Source organism: Hippoglossus hippoglossus, chromosome 14 (assembly GCF_009819705.1).
Source record: "Hippoglossus hippoglossus isolate fHipHip1 chromosome 14, fHipHip1.pri, whole genome shotgun sequence".
Taxonomy (NCBI): domain Eukaryota; kingdom Metazoa; phylum Chordata; class Actinopteri; order Pleuronectiformes; family Pleuronectidae; genus Hippoglossus; species Hippoglossus hippoglossus.
This window is the reverse complement of record NC_047164.1, coordinates 5,712,959-5,729,190: the sequence shown is the minus strand read 5'-3', so window position 1 is coordinate 5,729,190 and position 16,232 is coordinate 5,712,959. Positions and strand designations below refer to the sequence as shown.

The 16,232-nt window shown below is 44.4% G+C and overlaps 2 protein-coding genes across 4 annotated transcripts; both read left to right on the top strand.

Annotated features, from left to right (window-relative positions):
• tcerg1b (transcription elongation regulator 1b (CA150)) lies at positions 1 to 11,160 on the top strand. Of its 2 annotated transcripts, XM_034606917.1 has the most exons (21): positions 1 to 167; positions 1,644 to 1,875; positions 2,418 to 2,570; positions 2,839 to 3,100; positions 3,194 to 3,424; positions 4,406 to 4,465; positions 5,893 to 6,093; positions 6,247 to 6,353; positions 6,666 to 6,754; positions 6,871 to 7,031; positions 7,180 to 7,261; positions 7,382 to 7,517; positions 7,787 to 7,876; positions 8,019 to 8,137; positions 8,336 to 8,486; positions 8,584 to 8,748; positions 8,885 to 9,067; positions 9,351 to 9,530; positions 9,808 to 9,891; positions 10,173 to 10,273; positions 10,410 to 11,160. In XM_034606917.1, the coding sequence occupies exons 1-21, from the start codon at positions 121 to 123 to the stop codon at positions 10,609 to 10,611; spliced, it is 3,036 nt and encodes a 1,011-aa protein (XP_034462808.1). In that variant the 5' UTR covers positions 1 to 120; the 3' UTR covers positions 10,612 to 11,160. The 2 variants fall into 2 exon arrangements, with proteins under 2 accessions (XP_034462808.1, XP_034462809.1); XM_034606918.1 differs by lacking the exon at positions 4,406 to 4,465 and having other exon boundaries at positions 82 to 167; positions 10,410 to 11,154.
• A 692-nt stretch (positions 11,161 to 11,852) lies between these two features.
• LOC117774242 (prenylcysteine oxidase-like) lies at positions 11,853 to 16,221 on the top strand. Of its 2 annotated transcripts, XR_004616043.1 has the most exons (8): positions 11,853 to 12,224; positions 13,095 to 13,301; positions 13,561 to 13,735; positions 13,973 to 14,184; positions 14,517 to 14,657; positions 15,083 to 15,494; positions 15,730 to 16,066; positions 16,102 to 16,221. XR_004616043.1 is itself a non-coding variant. In XM_034606495.1 (7 exons), exons 1-7 carry the CDS (start codon positions 12,116 to 12,118, stop codon positions 15,977 to 15,979), a joined length of 1,506 nt encoding a protein of 501 aa, XP_034462386.1. In that variant the 5' UTR covers positions 11,853 to 12,115; the 3' UTR covers positions 15,980 to 16,221. The 2 variants fall into 2 exon arrangements, 1 of the variants encoding a protein (XP_034462386.1); XM_034606495.1 differs by having other exon boundaries at positions 15,730 to 16,221.
• Positions 16,222 to 16,232: the final 11 nt, after the last annotated feature.

The window sequence follows — 16,232 nt, the reverse complement described above, 5'->3', positions numbered from 1 at the left end:
GTCCAATCAGATCACACACAGCTCGGACTGCGCCACGATCGACAGCGGCGTGTAGCCAATGGGAAACGGAGAGATCACTAAGGGGCGTTTCCAGGAAGAGAGTGGTAACATTTTCCTGTAATGGCGGACCAGGCAGAGAGCGAGACCATCGGATTCAGCGACAACAGGTCAGTTAAAACCACATGAAGGGTTTAAACCAGTGAAGACTCAGTGGGAAATTGAGCACAAACTGAGTTTCAATACCAAGTTGTTTTCTAGGTTGATAGCTTGTGATAACCGGTGTTTTCACTAGTGAATGGAGCCACGCTAGCTAACTAGCATGCGGCTAACTAGCCTGTGTTTCCAATCGGCTCGCCGCTGCTGTACACTCGTGGCACGCGGTAAATACCGACACCGCGGTCAAACACCGACTCACACGTCCCTGCTGCACCGGGATGCTTCCCTCACAGAGCCCCGGTGCTCCTGTCCAACACGGCCCCCTCCCCTAGTGTGCATTCTGGGCTTATTTGCAAGTGCACAATAGCATGCTAGCTAAGCTATGCTACAGTCATTAGTAAGCAGAGGCGCACAACTGTGTTTTGAATGGACCGTCTGTCTGGTAGCCTCGTTAGTGACACATTCACCCACTGAGCGTTTGTTTGTTTTTAGCTTTGGATCATAATAAACGTTGCACGCACGAGCAACAGGAATCCACCCTGAAGGATTCGGCGTTTAAACGGGTCGACTGATGCACATCACGACGCTAAGTGATGTCCGGCCCGGCTGGTTGCATCTTCCAGCACGTATTTCTGCAGCTCGCATCCAGCCACTGTGCTCAAGTTTCAGGCATGTTAGCTCAGATGTGAGTGTCCGTTCAAATCCCCCCCCCCCAAGTTCAGTCTGCAGCATGTGGAGTCAACGACCCCGGACTCACAAAGACCTGTCTTCATTCACAAGGAAAACAAGGAGTGTTGACGCAGGTGTTGTGGCCTCAACATCCAACAGCATCAAGCGAGAGAAGACACTGAGATAAACTGTCAAGTTCTCCAAGAGGCTTGAACTGACCCGCCTGCAGGTTACATTCAAAACTGAGCTCTGAGACAGTTTCGAGTTTGTTTTTACATTGCTGCACATTGTAATAATTATCTTCTAATAGTGCACACAGTACTGCTATTAAATATCATCACAAAACACTATACTAATTGGTTTTGCACGGACAATGGTGATTTAACTGTCCTTAATTGGTTTAAATTGAGTGTGACCTCCAGAAACATGTTTTCGTGAAGGAGGAGATTTGTTTTGCTTTGTGATTAAGTAATTCCCAAGATGGATATCCTCCAGACATACCTTTCAAGTTCTTGAGAATGGCAGCTGGCAGTGAAGCCTCCTGTGTGATTTCATTTTTGTGCACTCTGATGTTTCGACCAACAAAGTGACAATTTGAATTAACCATAAACAAAGTGATATTCAGGAAACAATCATGTTGTTTATACAATACCTGTATTTCCCTTTGAATGTTGCCCCTGCTTACCTGTAGTAAACATTAGAATCACATATAATCCGGTGGGACGTTTCAATAGCTTGTTGGGATTTACCAAAGTGGCGATATCTGAGGGTTTTTGTTAGTTCTACTCATTTAACTCATTGTGGCCTTGTTGTGATAGAATGTCGCAGCAGGCGGTGCGGTTCCGCGGCCCTGCCCCAGCACCTGCGCCTGTCCAGACCCCAGTGTTACGGGGCCCACCACCACTCCTTAGGCCACCACCTCCTCCTTTTGGCATGATGAGGGGACCGCCGCCACGACCCCCGTACGCACGTCCACCCTTTGACCCCAACATGCCACCCATCCCACCACCAGGAAGCATGCCGCCACCTATCGGACCTCCTCACTTACAGGTGACTGTTTCCCACTCTTATACAAACATGTTTTATTTCATGATAGTGAGGAAAAAGAATCATATAAGACAAGTCAGTTCAACCCACTATAATATTATGTCTGTATCATAATTCATTTTAGAGTTTTGGTCAGTTGATGGTTGGGTTCTGAGTTGTTGAGTTATGAATCCCCAGTGTTTGCTGGGCAGAGTGTAGACCACAAAGCAAGCTCATAATTCTTGCATGAATATCAGCCGTGTTTGATCTTAGAATAATACACACAGAATCAAGGAGGGCCATGTCTAACACTGTTTTTATAATCTCCTTGACCTCTACCATCTTCCTTATTGATTTTAGTTGCAGTGTGTTTCCTTCTTGAATGATATACTAGTGATTGAGCAGATTTAAATAAACACAGGCTGCTGGGTAAATTAGCAATGACTCATCTTACTGGCCCTTTTTCTTGTACCCAGTATCATCACATTTTGTTGGTGAAGGGAGGATTCTTATGTGATTATATGGATTGAAAACTAAATGCTGGGTCTCTATCTTTTTTTCTGCAGAGACCTCCATTCCTTCCCCCTCCCATTGGTAACCTACCGCCTCCCCCTGGGATGCTGTTCCCTCCCGGGATGCCTCCCGTTCCTACACCTGGAACCCCTGCGCTCAACCCTACAGAGGAGATCTGGGTAGAGAACAAGACGTCAGAGGGGAAGGTAAGCCGGGAGTCGCATGTAAACACACAGCAGGGTTGCTATGCTGGTTAATGCATTCTGGAAAAAGATGGAGAAATAATTAATGGTCTCCCAACAGTATGTTTAAAATAAAAAAAAGCCTGGGAGTCCTGTTGTAGAGAGGTTTAGTTTTACAAGAGGTTTTCTGATGCAGAATCTTTAGTCCAATGTTGGAATACACATGCTCACATACACAATACAGTTTGTCACCCAGTTAAAAAGGCCTTTCTGTCTGTTGTCCTTTGCACAGGCGTATTACTATAATGCCAGGACCAGAGAGTCATCATGGAGTAAACCTGATGGTGTGAAAATCATCCAGCAGTCTGAACTCAACCCTCTTCTTGCGGGGACAGGAGCAAGTGGGGGGGGGACTGCAGCTGCCAGCTCAAGCACCGTCAACACTACAGCCAGCACGGCCGCAGCAGCATCCTCTACTCAGGCCCTGTCCACAACTTCCTCCCGCACACTCGCCTCCAGTCCAGACTCCCCCTCCCCCTCTGTGACACTTGCAGGTAATTACTTGGTATATTATCATACTCGCATCCACTCGTACACGAAAGCAAAAATTGTAATCCTCTTGTTTTTTTTCTTTTTGTTTCCATAAGCCACTGTTGTAGCAGACCTCACCCCTGTTGCCACGGTGACCTCAACCGTTGGTGTGTCTCCAGTCACTGTGGTGACTGTTTCCACGGTGCCGTCACCTGTTACGGCGGTGCAGACTGTGTCACTTCTGTCTCACAGTGTGGCCCAGTCCAACACTGCCATGCCTGCCTTCCCCCCTGTCATGGTGCCACCTTTCAGGGTGCCTTTGCCGGGCATGCACATTCCTCTACCAGGTAATAACTGCTGACTCGGCAAGAGCAAGAAACTCACAGACAGTATACAAACCATTCAGGTAACATCACTGTCACTTCCTCCAATTACAAATGTTAGTTATATAATGTTGGTGATAAGTTAACCAGTTAAGATTTAATTCCTCGACTATTATTCCTCGATTACTCTGATGTTAGTCGGCCACTTATCTGTGCAAATATTTTGAGACAACTGGCATTTAGTTTTCAAACCCTGTGGAAACCCTGATTCAGCATTACAGGCATATTTATGATGACAACAATAAATGAGGATAGCTAGTGGATGTCAGTTCTCACTGTTATTGGAACACCACAGGATTATTTTGGTGGCAACAGGAACTCGCTTATACATGTAAATAACATGAATGTCCCTCAAAGTAATTCATACTAGACACAGACAGGTTGTGAGATCAGTAGGTTACATACAGATGTAAGTTAATGTAAATGCTCCTGTTGGTCCTACGTGTTGTCCTCTTCTCCGTAAAATGTCTTATTACTTTTTTCTCTCTGTCCTTCATTTTAAGGGAAAAGCTCATTTGGGGAGATCATTTTTATCAGTTTATTGTGTCTCTGTGGATTAAGTGTGTGTGAAGTGGCATAATTAAAGTTAGACAGGGGTAGGTCTAAATTAGGGATTTTGTTAAATCTTATAAATATCAGATTGAGAACTTCTGGATTGACTTTGAGATGTGTGTTGTACCAACCAAATGATTCCCTCTTTTAAATATGCTTTTTTAAAAATCAAAATGTAGATATAACGGTCTCCAAATAGACATTACTCTTTTATTGTAAACACAATGTACTCTGGGCTTTCAAAGTTAAAAAACGTCCAGAGTCTATCTAATATCTGGGTGTGTTTTTCTGCGTTTGTCTGCGTAGGAACCAAAACTTTAACACACCATGGTAGCTGATGTCTAGTGTCCTGCTGTGTTCAACCAGATCCTTGCTTGTCCATTGTTCTTTCAGGTGTAGCAATGATGCAGATAGTAGGTGCACCCTGTGTAAAGGCAGGCCCCGGCGCCAACGGTAAACACCCCACCGCTCGCCTCTCAGACCCACAGTAGATGGCATGGTAGTGAATGATGTCTACATGAGTCATATGCTATATTTTGGACTGTGGTGAATGCTGTGAACATGATCCATTCAGTGTACAGTGGTGAAACCTCTCCTATTTATTAGCTTGATACTGACTCTACTCACAGACTTCACATCTCTGGATTAAATGTGTCATGCAAACCATTTCATCATCAGCATATTTTAGGGTGTAGCACTGGACAATGTGCTAAAGTCTTGTTTCCAGCGTTTCCTTTTTTAGATTAACCCATCAAGAACATTTTAATGTTTTTTTTTTTTAAGACCAGGTGCGTCTTTTGCGTGCTTCTACCTTTTTAGATCCACACGTCACATTCATGATGTCATTGTTCTCAAGACATCACTGATGAAATACCTCAGGATTAGCTGAAATACTTATTGGAAAGTATTATGGGAAATGTAGTTTATTTGTTTCTTTGCCTGCCAAAAGGTTTTAAGTAGTGTTTCAGACAATGACTTTGATGTTCTTAGCGACAGGAGCGATGTTGAAACAGATTATAGAAGAGTTTTGTTTAGCTGACCAACGCTCTGTCGTTAAGAGACACGTTTGAGGAGGAAGAACACGGTGATCTCTGCTTGTTTGCGTTGTTAGTTTTTAGCAATGATTTACAATGAAAGACACATATTCAAGCTATCAAATGTTCTTATTTCATGTCTCTAACTACATCAGCGAATGAGACAAGGAAGTTTTATTTAAACATTGGTAATTCTGTCAGCTCTCCAGAGAACCCTCAGATTTTACCTGGTTGTTTTCAAACAACACTTTGCTTTTAGTCTGTGTTTTTATAAATGAAGCCTTTGGTCTTAATGGGATAAACTGAAAATGCATGTTGTCCTCGGGAACTGGTCGGCTCTTGTTTTGCTTTGTTTACTCCGACTGGTAAATGAGAGTTCACTTGAAAATCAGCGGCTAAATCGTTAGGTTGGGCCAAGTCAGGATAGAACAGTCCCATTAATGCGAGCTGTTGTCGTACAGGAGTGAACCAGTTAGGACTACAAGTCGTGGTCATGTTGTCCTCTTTTGTGGCATGGTTGTGTGTCTGCTGTCAGTGAGTTACGTTTAGACTTCAGCAGTTTCTTCTTTCACTCACTCATCTAATCTACTTCTCCACACAATGAGGCAGATACTTTTAAAGTGGCAGTTAATCAGTATCATGCTGCCTGTGGAGCTCACTCTCTTACCTCTGGTTGTCCTACTTCATGTAGATTACAAATGTCCAACCAGGAATATGACACGTCACAAAATTACACATAAACAAATGACTAGAGTTTAGTCCACCACAGTTACTATTGTTGTCCAGACAGAAAAGACGCCAGTTGGTTTATCATGGTCTGTCTCTCTCCTCTCTGACTGATTACAGGCATGCTTCCTGGTATGGGTCCGCCTTTAGTTTCCATGATGCACCCCCAGCTGGCTCTCTCGGCTGCCCCTGCTTCCATGGTCGGATCGTTGCACCTCCCAGAGTGGTCAGAGTACAAAACAGCTGATGGGAAAACGTACTACTATAACAACCGAACACTGGAGTCAACCTGGGAGAAACCACAGTCCCTGGTGGAGAAAGGTTGGCATTGCTGACTAGTGCACACACCCACAGATTACAGGCTTTATTTGTTGAGCTACATTATAAGTACTCTTTGTTTGTTTGTGTCTGTTTTGTGTATCAAGACAAGGGCAGTGGGGTTCACCTTTAACCCTTTCTCTGTACTGTTTTCAGAAAGAGAAGCAGAAAAGATCAAGGAGCGTTTGGCCCAGGTGGAAGCTGAGGCAATGGAGATGGAGGACGAAGAGAACAAAAATGAAAACACTAACAATGAGAAGGAGGTATGTGAAGAGTAAAAAAACAACTTGCTTTGATGCGATGAGCATAATTAAATCATTATTATCAATATTTCCACATTATTTATTTCCTTTATAACACGTGATTTATTTTTTTAATAGCACCACATATTTTTATATTCAGCGTGTTTTATACTTTCCAGGGACATTGGTCAGATTTCTTGAATTTCAATAAATCGACTTAGAAATCACGAGAGAATTATCACGTTTTCAGTGTAAAAGGAGTTCTGGTAAATTTGTATGATGCCGGCACTGTTATGTTCTATAGTTGGACTAAATTTCTCTTTTTCAATCAAGGAGCCTAAAGAAGAAGAGATGACAGAAGAGGAAAAAGCCGCCCAGAAAGCCAGGCCTGTAGCCACCAACCCTATCCCTGGCACACCATGGTATGCACAGCACAACGCAGAACATGTTATCTCTACTCTCTACCGCATTCTTATTTTGTCTTCTAATCTCCCTGGCTCCTCTTGATGACTGTGTGTGTCGGATCACTTCATCTCAGGTGTGTGGTATGGACGGGTGATGATCGCGTGTTTTTCTACAACCCCACAACACGGCTGTCCATGTGGGACCGACCCGAGGAGCTGGTGGGTCGAGCTGACGTCGACAAGCACATCCAGGAGCCGCCACACAAGAGAGGCCTGGAGGACAGCAAGAAGACAGGTGTGGACAAAGACACACTCACATGCCGTCAGTGATTATGTCATTGTATAAAGCACTTGATTTTTATAATTTCTGTTCTTGGTAAACAAAAAAACATTCTAAACACTGTACTGTCCTAATTATTTTATGTCTGTGTGTTCGTACACAGGAATCAATAAGGAAGAGCCAGAGTTAGCGATGGCTACTGAAGAAAATCTGGATGAGGAGCCGACCAAAGCCAAAAAGAGGAAGTAAGTTTCCCAGTACTTTGAGTACAGTAAAAAATGGGTACATTAGAAATTGTAAAATACTCACACTCTACTATCCCACGTACTATTCTCTAAACTCCTCTCGTGTCTTTGTCTTTACAGGAAGGAGGACGCGAAGGAGGCGGACTCAGAGAAGGAAGCAGCAATGGAGGCAGAACTCAGAGCTGCCAGAGAAAGAGCCATAGTGCCCCTGGAGGCCAGGATGACCCAGTTCAAAGAAATGCTGCTGGAAAGAGGGGTAACACAACTCTTATGCTGATTGATATTTTAAGGTAAAGTTTATCTGTCTTTGTCTGGAGACACACCATCACAAGACTGGGCTTTGAGACAAATGTTTCTTAATGTACCTTGTTATTTCTTGAATTGTTCTAATTTTTTATTGTCAAGGATAAATCTTACATAATAATGTTCCTAGTTTTGTTTGTGGTCGTAGACAGTTCGTATCAGACAGTAGTGGTATATGGTCACAGCTCATGGTCTAATACCACTGTTCTTCTTCACGTGCAGGTGTCTGCATTCTCAACTTGGGACAAAGAGCTTCATAAGATTGTGTTTGACCCACGTTACCTTCTGCTCAATCCAAAAGAAAGAAAACAGGTCCAGTCTCTTTTCCCGTCTCGTGTTTCTCTCTCTTCCCTCGTTATCACTCATTCTCATTTTCTTTTAGTATTGTCATTACCAATACGGGCCCTGCTTAAAAATACTTCATTAATAGGTTTGTGGTTCATGTCCATTTTAGGTGTTTGACCAGTATGTGAAGACGCGAGCGGAGGAGGAGAGGAAGGAGAAGAAGAACAAGCTGATGCAGGCCAAAGACGAGTTCAGGAGGATGATGGAGGAGGCCAAGTTCACACCCAGGTAAACAGCCAGGCCAGAGCTTTAAGATATTTACATCTTTGGTATAAATCCTCTGATATTCCATACTGCCTGCTGATATTTAATCAGAGGTAAATAAAGCTGTTTTCTGACAGAAACTTAAAGGTGCTAAAGAGATCATATTCCTGAGATGTTTGTATCTTCTGTTCGTTGTAAAAAGTGTTTTTTTTTTATTTGCAGAACAACATTTAGTGAATTTGCGATGAAGAATGGACGAGACCCGCGATTTAAGACCATAGAGAAGATGAAGGACAGGGAGGCCATCTTTGTGGAATTCATCACCGCTATGAGGAAGAGGGAGAAAGAGGACTCCAAGTCCAGAGGAGAGAAGGTATAACTCACTGGCACATTAATATCTCAAGTTGAAGGTAAAATTAACTTTTGGGCCGATTTCTGATTCGTTTAAATATTTGTATGTCTGGTTTCAGGTGAAGTTAGACTTCTTCGATCTCCTGAATGAGCAGCACATAGAGGGAGGCCAGCGATGGAGCAAAATTAAAGAGAGGCTGGAGACGGACCCACGATACAAGTCTGTGGACAGCTCTGCACTCAGAGAAGAATTTTTCAAACAGTACATGGAGAAACAAGCCAAGGTGTGTTTGAAACATGAATTAGGTTTGAGGGACATTGAAATGGAGTGAGGATATAAAACTGCAATTTGCATGAGGTGGATAGAATCCTAGCTATTGTCAACATCCCCTCACAGACCATGTGTGTCACACCCCACAGAGCGTGGACGTCGACAAGGAGCGAGAGTTGGAGCGGCAGGCTCGTATCGAGGCCAGTCTCAGAGAGAGGGAGCGTGAGGTTCAGAAGGCCCGATCAGAACAGACCAAAGAGATCGACCGGGAAAGGGAGCAGCACAAGAGGGAGGAGGCCATCCAGCATTTCAAAGCTCTCATGTCGGATATGGTGAGATGCTCTGCAGATTTTTATTTTTGAATGAAATGTGCTGTATTTAAAATTTCATGAAGTCTTGATATGTCACCAGTTTGTCATTTTTCACAAGATATGAGAAAAATGGAGAATAAACAGCTGATTCTAAACTTTCAGACAAAAGTCTAGTTTATCTGCATTCAGTCCCAAAGAAAACGAGTCAGATGCATTTTGACTGCAGCAAGTAAATTTGCAGGAGCACAATTTTAACTCGTGCCTTTCAACTAGAACCACTATAATTTGGTCATTCATTCCCCAGGTTCGTTCTTCAGATGCAACGTGGTCAGACACGCGTCGTAACCTGAGGAAGGACCATCGCTGGGAGTCGGCTTCGCTGCTGGAGAGAGAGGAGAAGGAGAAGCTGTTTAATGAACATGTAGAAGCTCTGGCCAAGAAGAAGAAGGAACATTTCAGGCAGCTTCTGGATGAGACCAGCATGGTGAGGAGTAAAAACATGAAGCGAGAAAGGTGCCAAAAAACTGTCAACAGACCAATAGTGACCAATAATCTGTAATAAGCATTTCTTTTTTTAATAATCCGATTGCTTTTTTTGTTAATGATAATTTGGTTTGGGTTATAACCAGAGTGCAATTTTTATTGGGAGATTAATGTCCATCTAAAGTGTCAATTTATATGCTTTATCCATTATTTTTAACAACCTGGGTCAAGTTGATCACTGGTTTATTTGAGTTTATTGATGGGTCTTTGTGTTGTAGATCACCTTGACAACAAGTTGGAAGGAGGTGAAGAAGGTCATCAAAGAGGATCCTCGCTGTATTAAGTTCTCCTCCAGTGACAGGGTAAGTCTTTTAATGAGAAACCTCAGTTATTTCGTTTGTGTGTAATAATATAGACTGGTGTTCTGTACATCTTAAATCATTAAATTCATTTCATGTTACAGTAAATTAGAAGTTTGACTCATAAGGGGCAAGTGTCACTTATAGGAAAAGCTTAGGGAATTATTGTTTTATACAAATGGTGTAGTGGTGTGGGTTTAGTTACTTTACTTTACACTGCACTGTATCTGAGTTTTGATGTGTGATGTTCATGAGTGATGTGAATTGTTCGTCTGTCTGTGTAGAAGAGACAGCGTGAGTTTGAAGACTACATCAAGGACAAGTACATCACGGCCAAAGCTGATTTCAGGACGCTGCTAAAGGAGACAAAGTTCATCACGTACAGGTCTGTACGCTCACTGAGGCATTAACAAAACATGTTAATAGCATTTTTTTTTCTTAAATCTTCTCTGAATCCTGCACTGAGACGATATTATTCATAGTTTGACCATCCTGCCTTCTTCCCGTCTCCCTCCCTCCAGGTCAAGGAAGCTAATCCAGGAGTCAGAGCAGCATCTGAAGGACGTGGAGAAGATCCTTCAGAACGACAAGCGTTACCTTGTTCTGGAGTGTGTCCCCGAGGAGCGCAGGAAGCTCATCATGTTCTACATTGAAGACCTAGATCGCCGCGGGCCACCACCTCCCCCCACGGCCTCCGAGCCCACCAGACGCTCTACCAAGTGACGAGTAGCTCCACCTTCTCGGCCAGTGTCCTTCTCGTCCTTACCTTCCACTCGGCCAGAGCATGACCTCCCCCCAACATCCCCCTCATCCCCGCCCTCCTGGCCCATGACTGGCCTTGCAGTGTTATTGCTGGGGGTTATGTTGCTTAGAGATGTAACAGAGAGATGAATTGTAAAGGTCTCTGTTATGTCGCCTCTTAGCCGTGAATTAGCCCTGCATTCGAAGCAACAGCAGGGAACAGAGGTTACCTGATCTCAAGGTGACCCTTGACCCCTCACCTCTGACTGACCACATTAGAGGGAGAGAGAGATAGTGACGAGGCTGCTGCCCAGGCAGCCAAAGAGGTGTAAGATAACAGATGTAAATGAAGATGAGCGTGCGTGGGAGTGTGTCTGTGAGTGTGTGTGTATGCATGTGTCTGAGGCGTCCTTAAGCCTTACTTCTCCACTGTGCCACTTATCAATTCAGCGGCTCAGTGTGAATGTTAGTTTCTGCTCAGTGGTTTACTCCTATATTGATGAAATAAAGGCAACTTCCACTGTTTTTCAATTTGTCGTCCTGTGGATTTCATGATTCTGTGTAAGTCTGGAACTCATCATCTGGAGAAATTAGTCAGAAACTAAACCTCTTTTCATTTAGGAGCAGATTAACCTCCAGATACCTGTTGTCACAGCAGTTAAATTATTTCACCTGACTATGAGACCGACCAATCATCTAGAGATGAAATAAGTACGTTTATAGGTCGATTTGAAGTTGGTACAAAATTATTTAACGTTTTGTTTACGGATTAATCACTGATTTCAAAAGTATTTTTTTACCATGTACTGGAAGCCGCTTCTCAAGTGTTAATATTTCTTAGTTTTCTGTGATGGTAAATACAAGTTTGACTGCTGATTAGACAAAAAACAGTTTTATGAGTTATCTGAATATGTAAAAATGTCACTAATTTTGACACATACACTTGTAACAGTCAATTATTAAAGAAAACATGTGATCGTGACCCAGGAATTAGACCAAAACCAGATTATATTTTATCATCCCCTCCACCAGATATTTAAATGATAGATTGAAATAGACGAGTGTATATATAGATTACTATACTTACAGATATTTTTATTTTATTTGACATAGTCATGAGTATATATAGTTTATATACAATCAACATATTGTATTCGGATTATATTTCGTGGTGTCTGACGTCACTCTCGCAGTATCGCGGAACCGTGCACAAAGCGCGTCCACGCGTGGATGACGCAGAGCAGCTCAGACGGTTGTGATTGGCTGAGACGAGGCTGCGGTTGTGGTGACGTCATGTTGCCGGATGTAAACGGTGCATCAGGGAAGTCGCCACCGTCACGTCCATGTGATTCTACACACGACTCCTCAGCTCTTTTTAAAAATAACACGGACGGTTGAACTGAGTAAACACAGCGTGGAGCTTTAACTGGAGCTGAACCCGCCGCGGCTCCTCTCCTCCCCGGCTCCTCCCGGCGCTGCTGCCGCTATGGACGGCTCTCTGCTGCCGCTGCTCGCCGCGCTGCTCGCCGCCTGCTCGGTTGTCGGAGACCCGGAGGGACACGCTCCCGTCGACGCAGCTCCGCCTTCGAAAATAGGCAAGCCGGGGTCAAAACACCACAGCCGGCCGCTGGATGTAGCTAGCGTTAGCATCCAGCTACAGGCTAATGTTAATAAGCTAATAAACAGACATTTAACTGTAAACACCCTCATTTTACACCTTATATTTATCTCTGTGTGCTACTGCAGCTTCATTTATATGTAGCTAATGTGTTGTAAGCTTATTTTGAAGGGATGTTTAAGGTAATGTTGTGTTTATTAGATTTTACTGAGGATCCATGTTGCCCCATTCATCCAAATATGATATCCAATAATTAGAGATCATCCAAATCTGGTTAATTGTCCAAAAAGGTTTCTACTGATTATAACAAAATGGAAATAATTCTGGAAATAATGTCAGACGTGTCCTTTTCTAAAAATGACACAACTCCAAAATAAGTAAATGACAGGTGCAGGGGAATTAAAGTAAACTCAAATGTGTTAAAACACAACAAATAATGGAACTAGCAATGTAAGAAATGTTTTTATTACTTTTGCTCAACCAGCTGTCCAAACCCCAAAGATATTTCATGCACAGTAATATGTGCTATTTATAATAACATGTACTCTGCACCTTCCTGACACCACGTTGCACTATATATATCTTATTCCTGATACATAGCTGCTGTAACACATACATTCTATCTATCTATCTATCTGTCTATCTGTCTGTCTATCTATACATCTATCTGTCTATCTATCTGTCTATCTGTCTATCTATCCATCTATCTATCTATCTATCTATCTATATATGTATAGATAGATGGATAGATGGATATCTATCCATCTATCCATTTATAGAAAGAGAGAGAAATCCTTGTGATGATCAAACTCTCACATTCTGATTTCACTCTTCTTCTGTGCTCCAGCGGTGATCGGGGCAGGGATAGGAGGCAGCGCCACGGCCCACTTCCTGCGGCAGCACTTTGGTCCCGAGGTGCAGGTGGACGTGTTTGAAAAGGGCGAGGTCGGGGGTCGTCTCGCCACCGTGACCGTGAATCACAATGACTACGAGTCTGGAGGTTCCATCATTCACTCCCTGAACCTCCACATGCAGGAGTTTGTCAAACAGCTTGGTGGGTGCACGCACGCACGCACGCACGCACGCACGCACGCACGCACACACACACACACACGTGTCATGGTTTGTGTAATATAATGAGAAATATAGATATTTTTTATTAGAAGTTATCTGTCCTTTTTCTTTCCCACTGTAAAGTTTTCATCTCCATAGTAATAGTGAAAAGAAAGAAACTCAATAGTAACCCCCCCCCCCCCCCCCCCCCCGTGTCTGTGTGTTTTGCCCTTTGTGTTGTTTTGTGTTGGCCCCTGAAGGTATGAAGTACCGCCGCAGCGTGGCGGGAAAGACGGCGGTGTTTAACGGCAAGGAGATGATTCTGGAGGAGACTGACTGGTACCTGCTGGACCTGTTCCGACTGTGGTGGCGCTACGGCATCAGCTTCATACGCCTGCAGATGTGGGTGGAGGAAATAATGGAGAAATTTATGAGGTAAGCCAGAAATATGAATTGGGGTTTAGTCTCATGAACATGCACACACCGTTGTTGTCCAGCATGTCTCAGAAGGAGCGTGGCCTCGGCGGAGGTATTCGCTCCGACTTTATCACTGTCGTCTGTGTAAATCAGCTGCAGTGAGCCTATATAGCCTTCTATGTTTATCGGTGATGCACAGACTTTTCCTTTGACTCATGTAGTATATGTCCATCTGTGTTCACATGCATATTAAAGGATTTACAAGTACCAGGCCCACGGCTACGCCTTCAGCTCGGTGGAGGAGCTGCTGGACTCTCTGGGAGGGAGTGGTTTCATCAACATGACACGTAGGCCGCTCTCTGATTCGCTGCTGGAGCTGGGCGTGTCACAGCGCTTCATCGACGACGTGATCGCACCCGTCATGAGGGTCAACTACGGGCAGAACGTCAGCATCCCAGCATTCATAGGTCAGATGAAATGAGCGATGGAGTCAATGTCTGGCTACAGGAGGAGAGTGAAGAGAGGAAGGTTAAACTGTTGCAATTAGGGTCCGAACATCATAGGGAGGAAAGAAAGAGGAAACAGAGGAGACACAGGAGACGAGGGTGGGAGGAGCAGGATGATGAGAATAGCAGAGAGGAAAGCAAGGTGAGAGGAGGGGGGGGGGGGGGGGGGGGGGGGGCGCTGTGGGATCATGGGAACAGGAAAACCTGTGGGCAGCTTATAATTAGCTTATAGCACTTGACACTGTCTGTTGTGAGTGACTGTGTGTGTGTGTGTGTGTGTGTGTGTGTTTCAGGTGCTGTGTCTTTAGCTGGTGCCCAGAACAACCAGTGGGCGGTGGAAGGAGGAAACAAGCTGGTGTGTTCTGGCCTGCTGAAGATAGCTAACGCTAACCTGCTGCAGGCAGAAGTCAACACCATCTCCCCCGTCCAGACAGGTACTTGACCCTGATATTGTCTGAATGTGACCACACTGAGCAACCGATTTATTTTTATACAGATTTAAATGGATTTTCAGCTTATGGGGTGGCAGCAACCAAACAGTCCAGAGGTTTGTCCCAACGCAGCGTATATAATAACCCTTGTACATGGCAGGAACATAATTCAACAAACTGGACGGATGCAGATTCTGCCTCTGCACCAGCGACACCCAGTGGCCAGAGGCATTATTTTGGGGGGTTTTCTGTCCCATCCTTGTGAACATGACATCTCAAGAGGGAATATCTTGGGTACAAATGTTTACTTGTACCTCATTAACACCTAAATTAGTGAAACTGCAGCGGATGGCGGAGACGTACAACCACAGGGGTAATTCTAGTTTTGAATATAGTGTTGACACTGACTTTATGCGTTTTTCCTGTAGGGGAGTCGCTCCAGTACCAGCTGAGCTTTACCACAGCAGCAGGAACAGGATCGGAGCTGTATGACATCGTCGTGTTGGCGACGCCGCTCCCTGCGAGTGTCGAGTCTGGATTCCAGTTCCAGGGTTTCACGCCTCCCTTTGACCAGCTCCCCGGCAACTACCACAGCACTGTAGCGACCATCGTCCACGGTTACCTCAACACCTCCTTTTTCGGCTTCCCCGACCCCCGCTTGTTCCCCTTCGCCAGCATCTTGACATCTGAGACACCCGATGTGTTCTTCAACAGCGTGGCGAGCGTTTGCCCCGTCAACATCTCGTCAGGGTTCCGGCGTAAGCAGCCGCAAGAGGCTGGAGTCTATAAAGTGTTCTCGCCACAGCATCTGGAGAAGTCTCAGCTCAAAACACTCTTCAGGTCAGCCGCTTCCTTCCTGGATAAGTCTTCATGGTTACAAATAAATATTGTTTTCCATTTGCTTCAGAAAGTAGTGAAAAGGAACATCATATTTTTAACTATATTTTATTGTATAAGCTGATATTGTCTGAGCACCTGTCCGAACCCCAAAGATATTCAGTGTCTCTCATATAAAACCAGCAAACATTCAAATTCAAGAATCAGTCTGCTTATGTGTTGTTCTTCTCATGTTTAGGTCGTACTATTCGGTGCAGGAGACAGAGTGGCAGCCCTACTCTCACTACAGCAGCAGCCAGGGTCTGCCGCCTGTGGAGCTCCACCCCAACCTCTACTACCTCAACGGCATCGAGTGGGCCGGCAGCGCCATGGAGATGAGCTCAGTGGCTGCCAAGAACATCGCCCTGCTGGCCTACCACCGCTGGAACAGACAGGTGGACATGGTGGACCAGAAGGATCTGATGCACAGAATCAAGACGGAATTATGACCTGAATGTCACGACACGCTTCAGTGAGGATACACATCACATCAGTGTTTGTGGAAGAAAGGGGGAGAGATGGTTTCAGGGTAATTGCGATTTCAAAAATAAAAGGTCTTCAGAGGTGCAATCGGCTCCGAGGAGCTGAGATCCAACCCAGGACCCTGTGCCAGAGTGGATTTGAATGGACCAGGGCATGTGGGGGTATCAGCTATATACAGAACCAGTAACATGTTGTTGATACAAACAGAGAAACAACTCA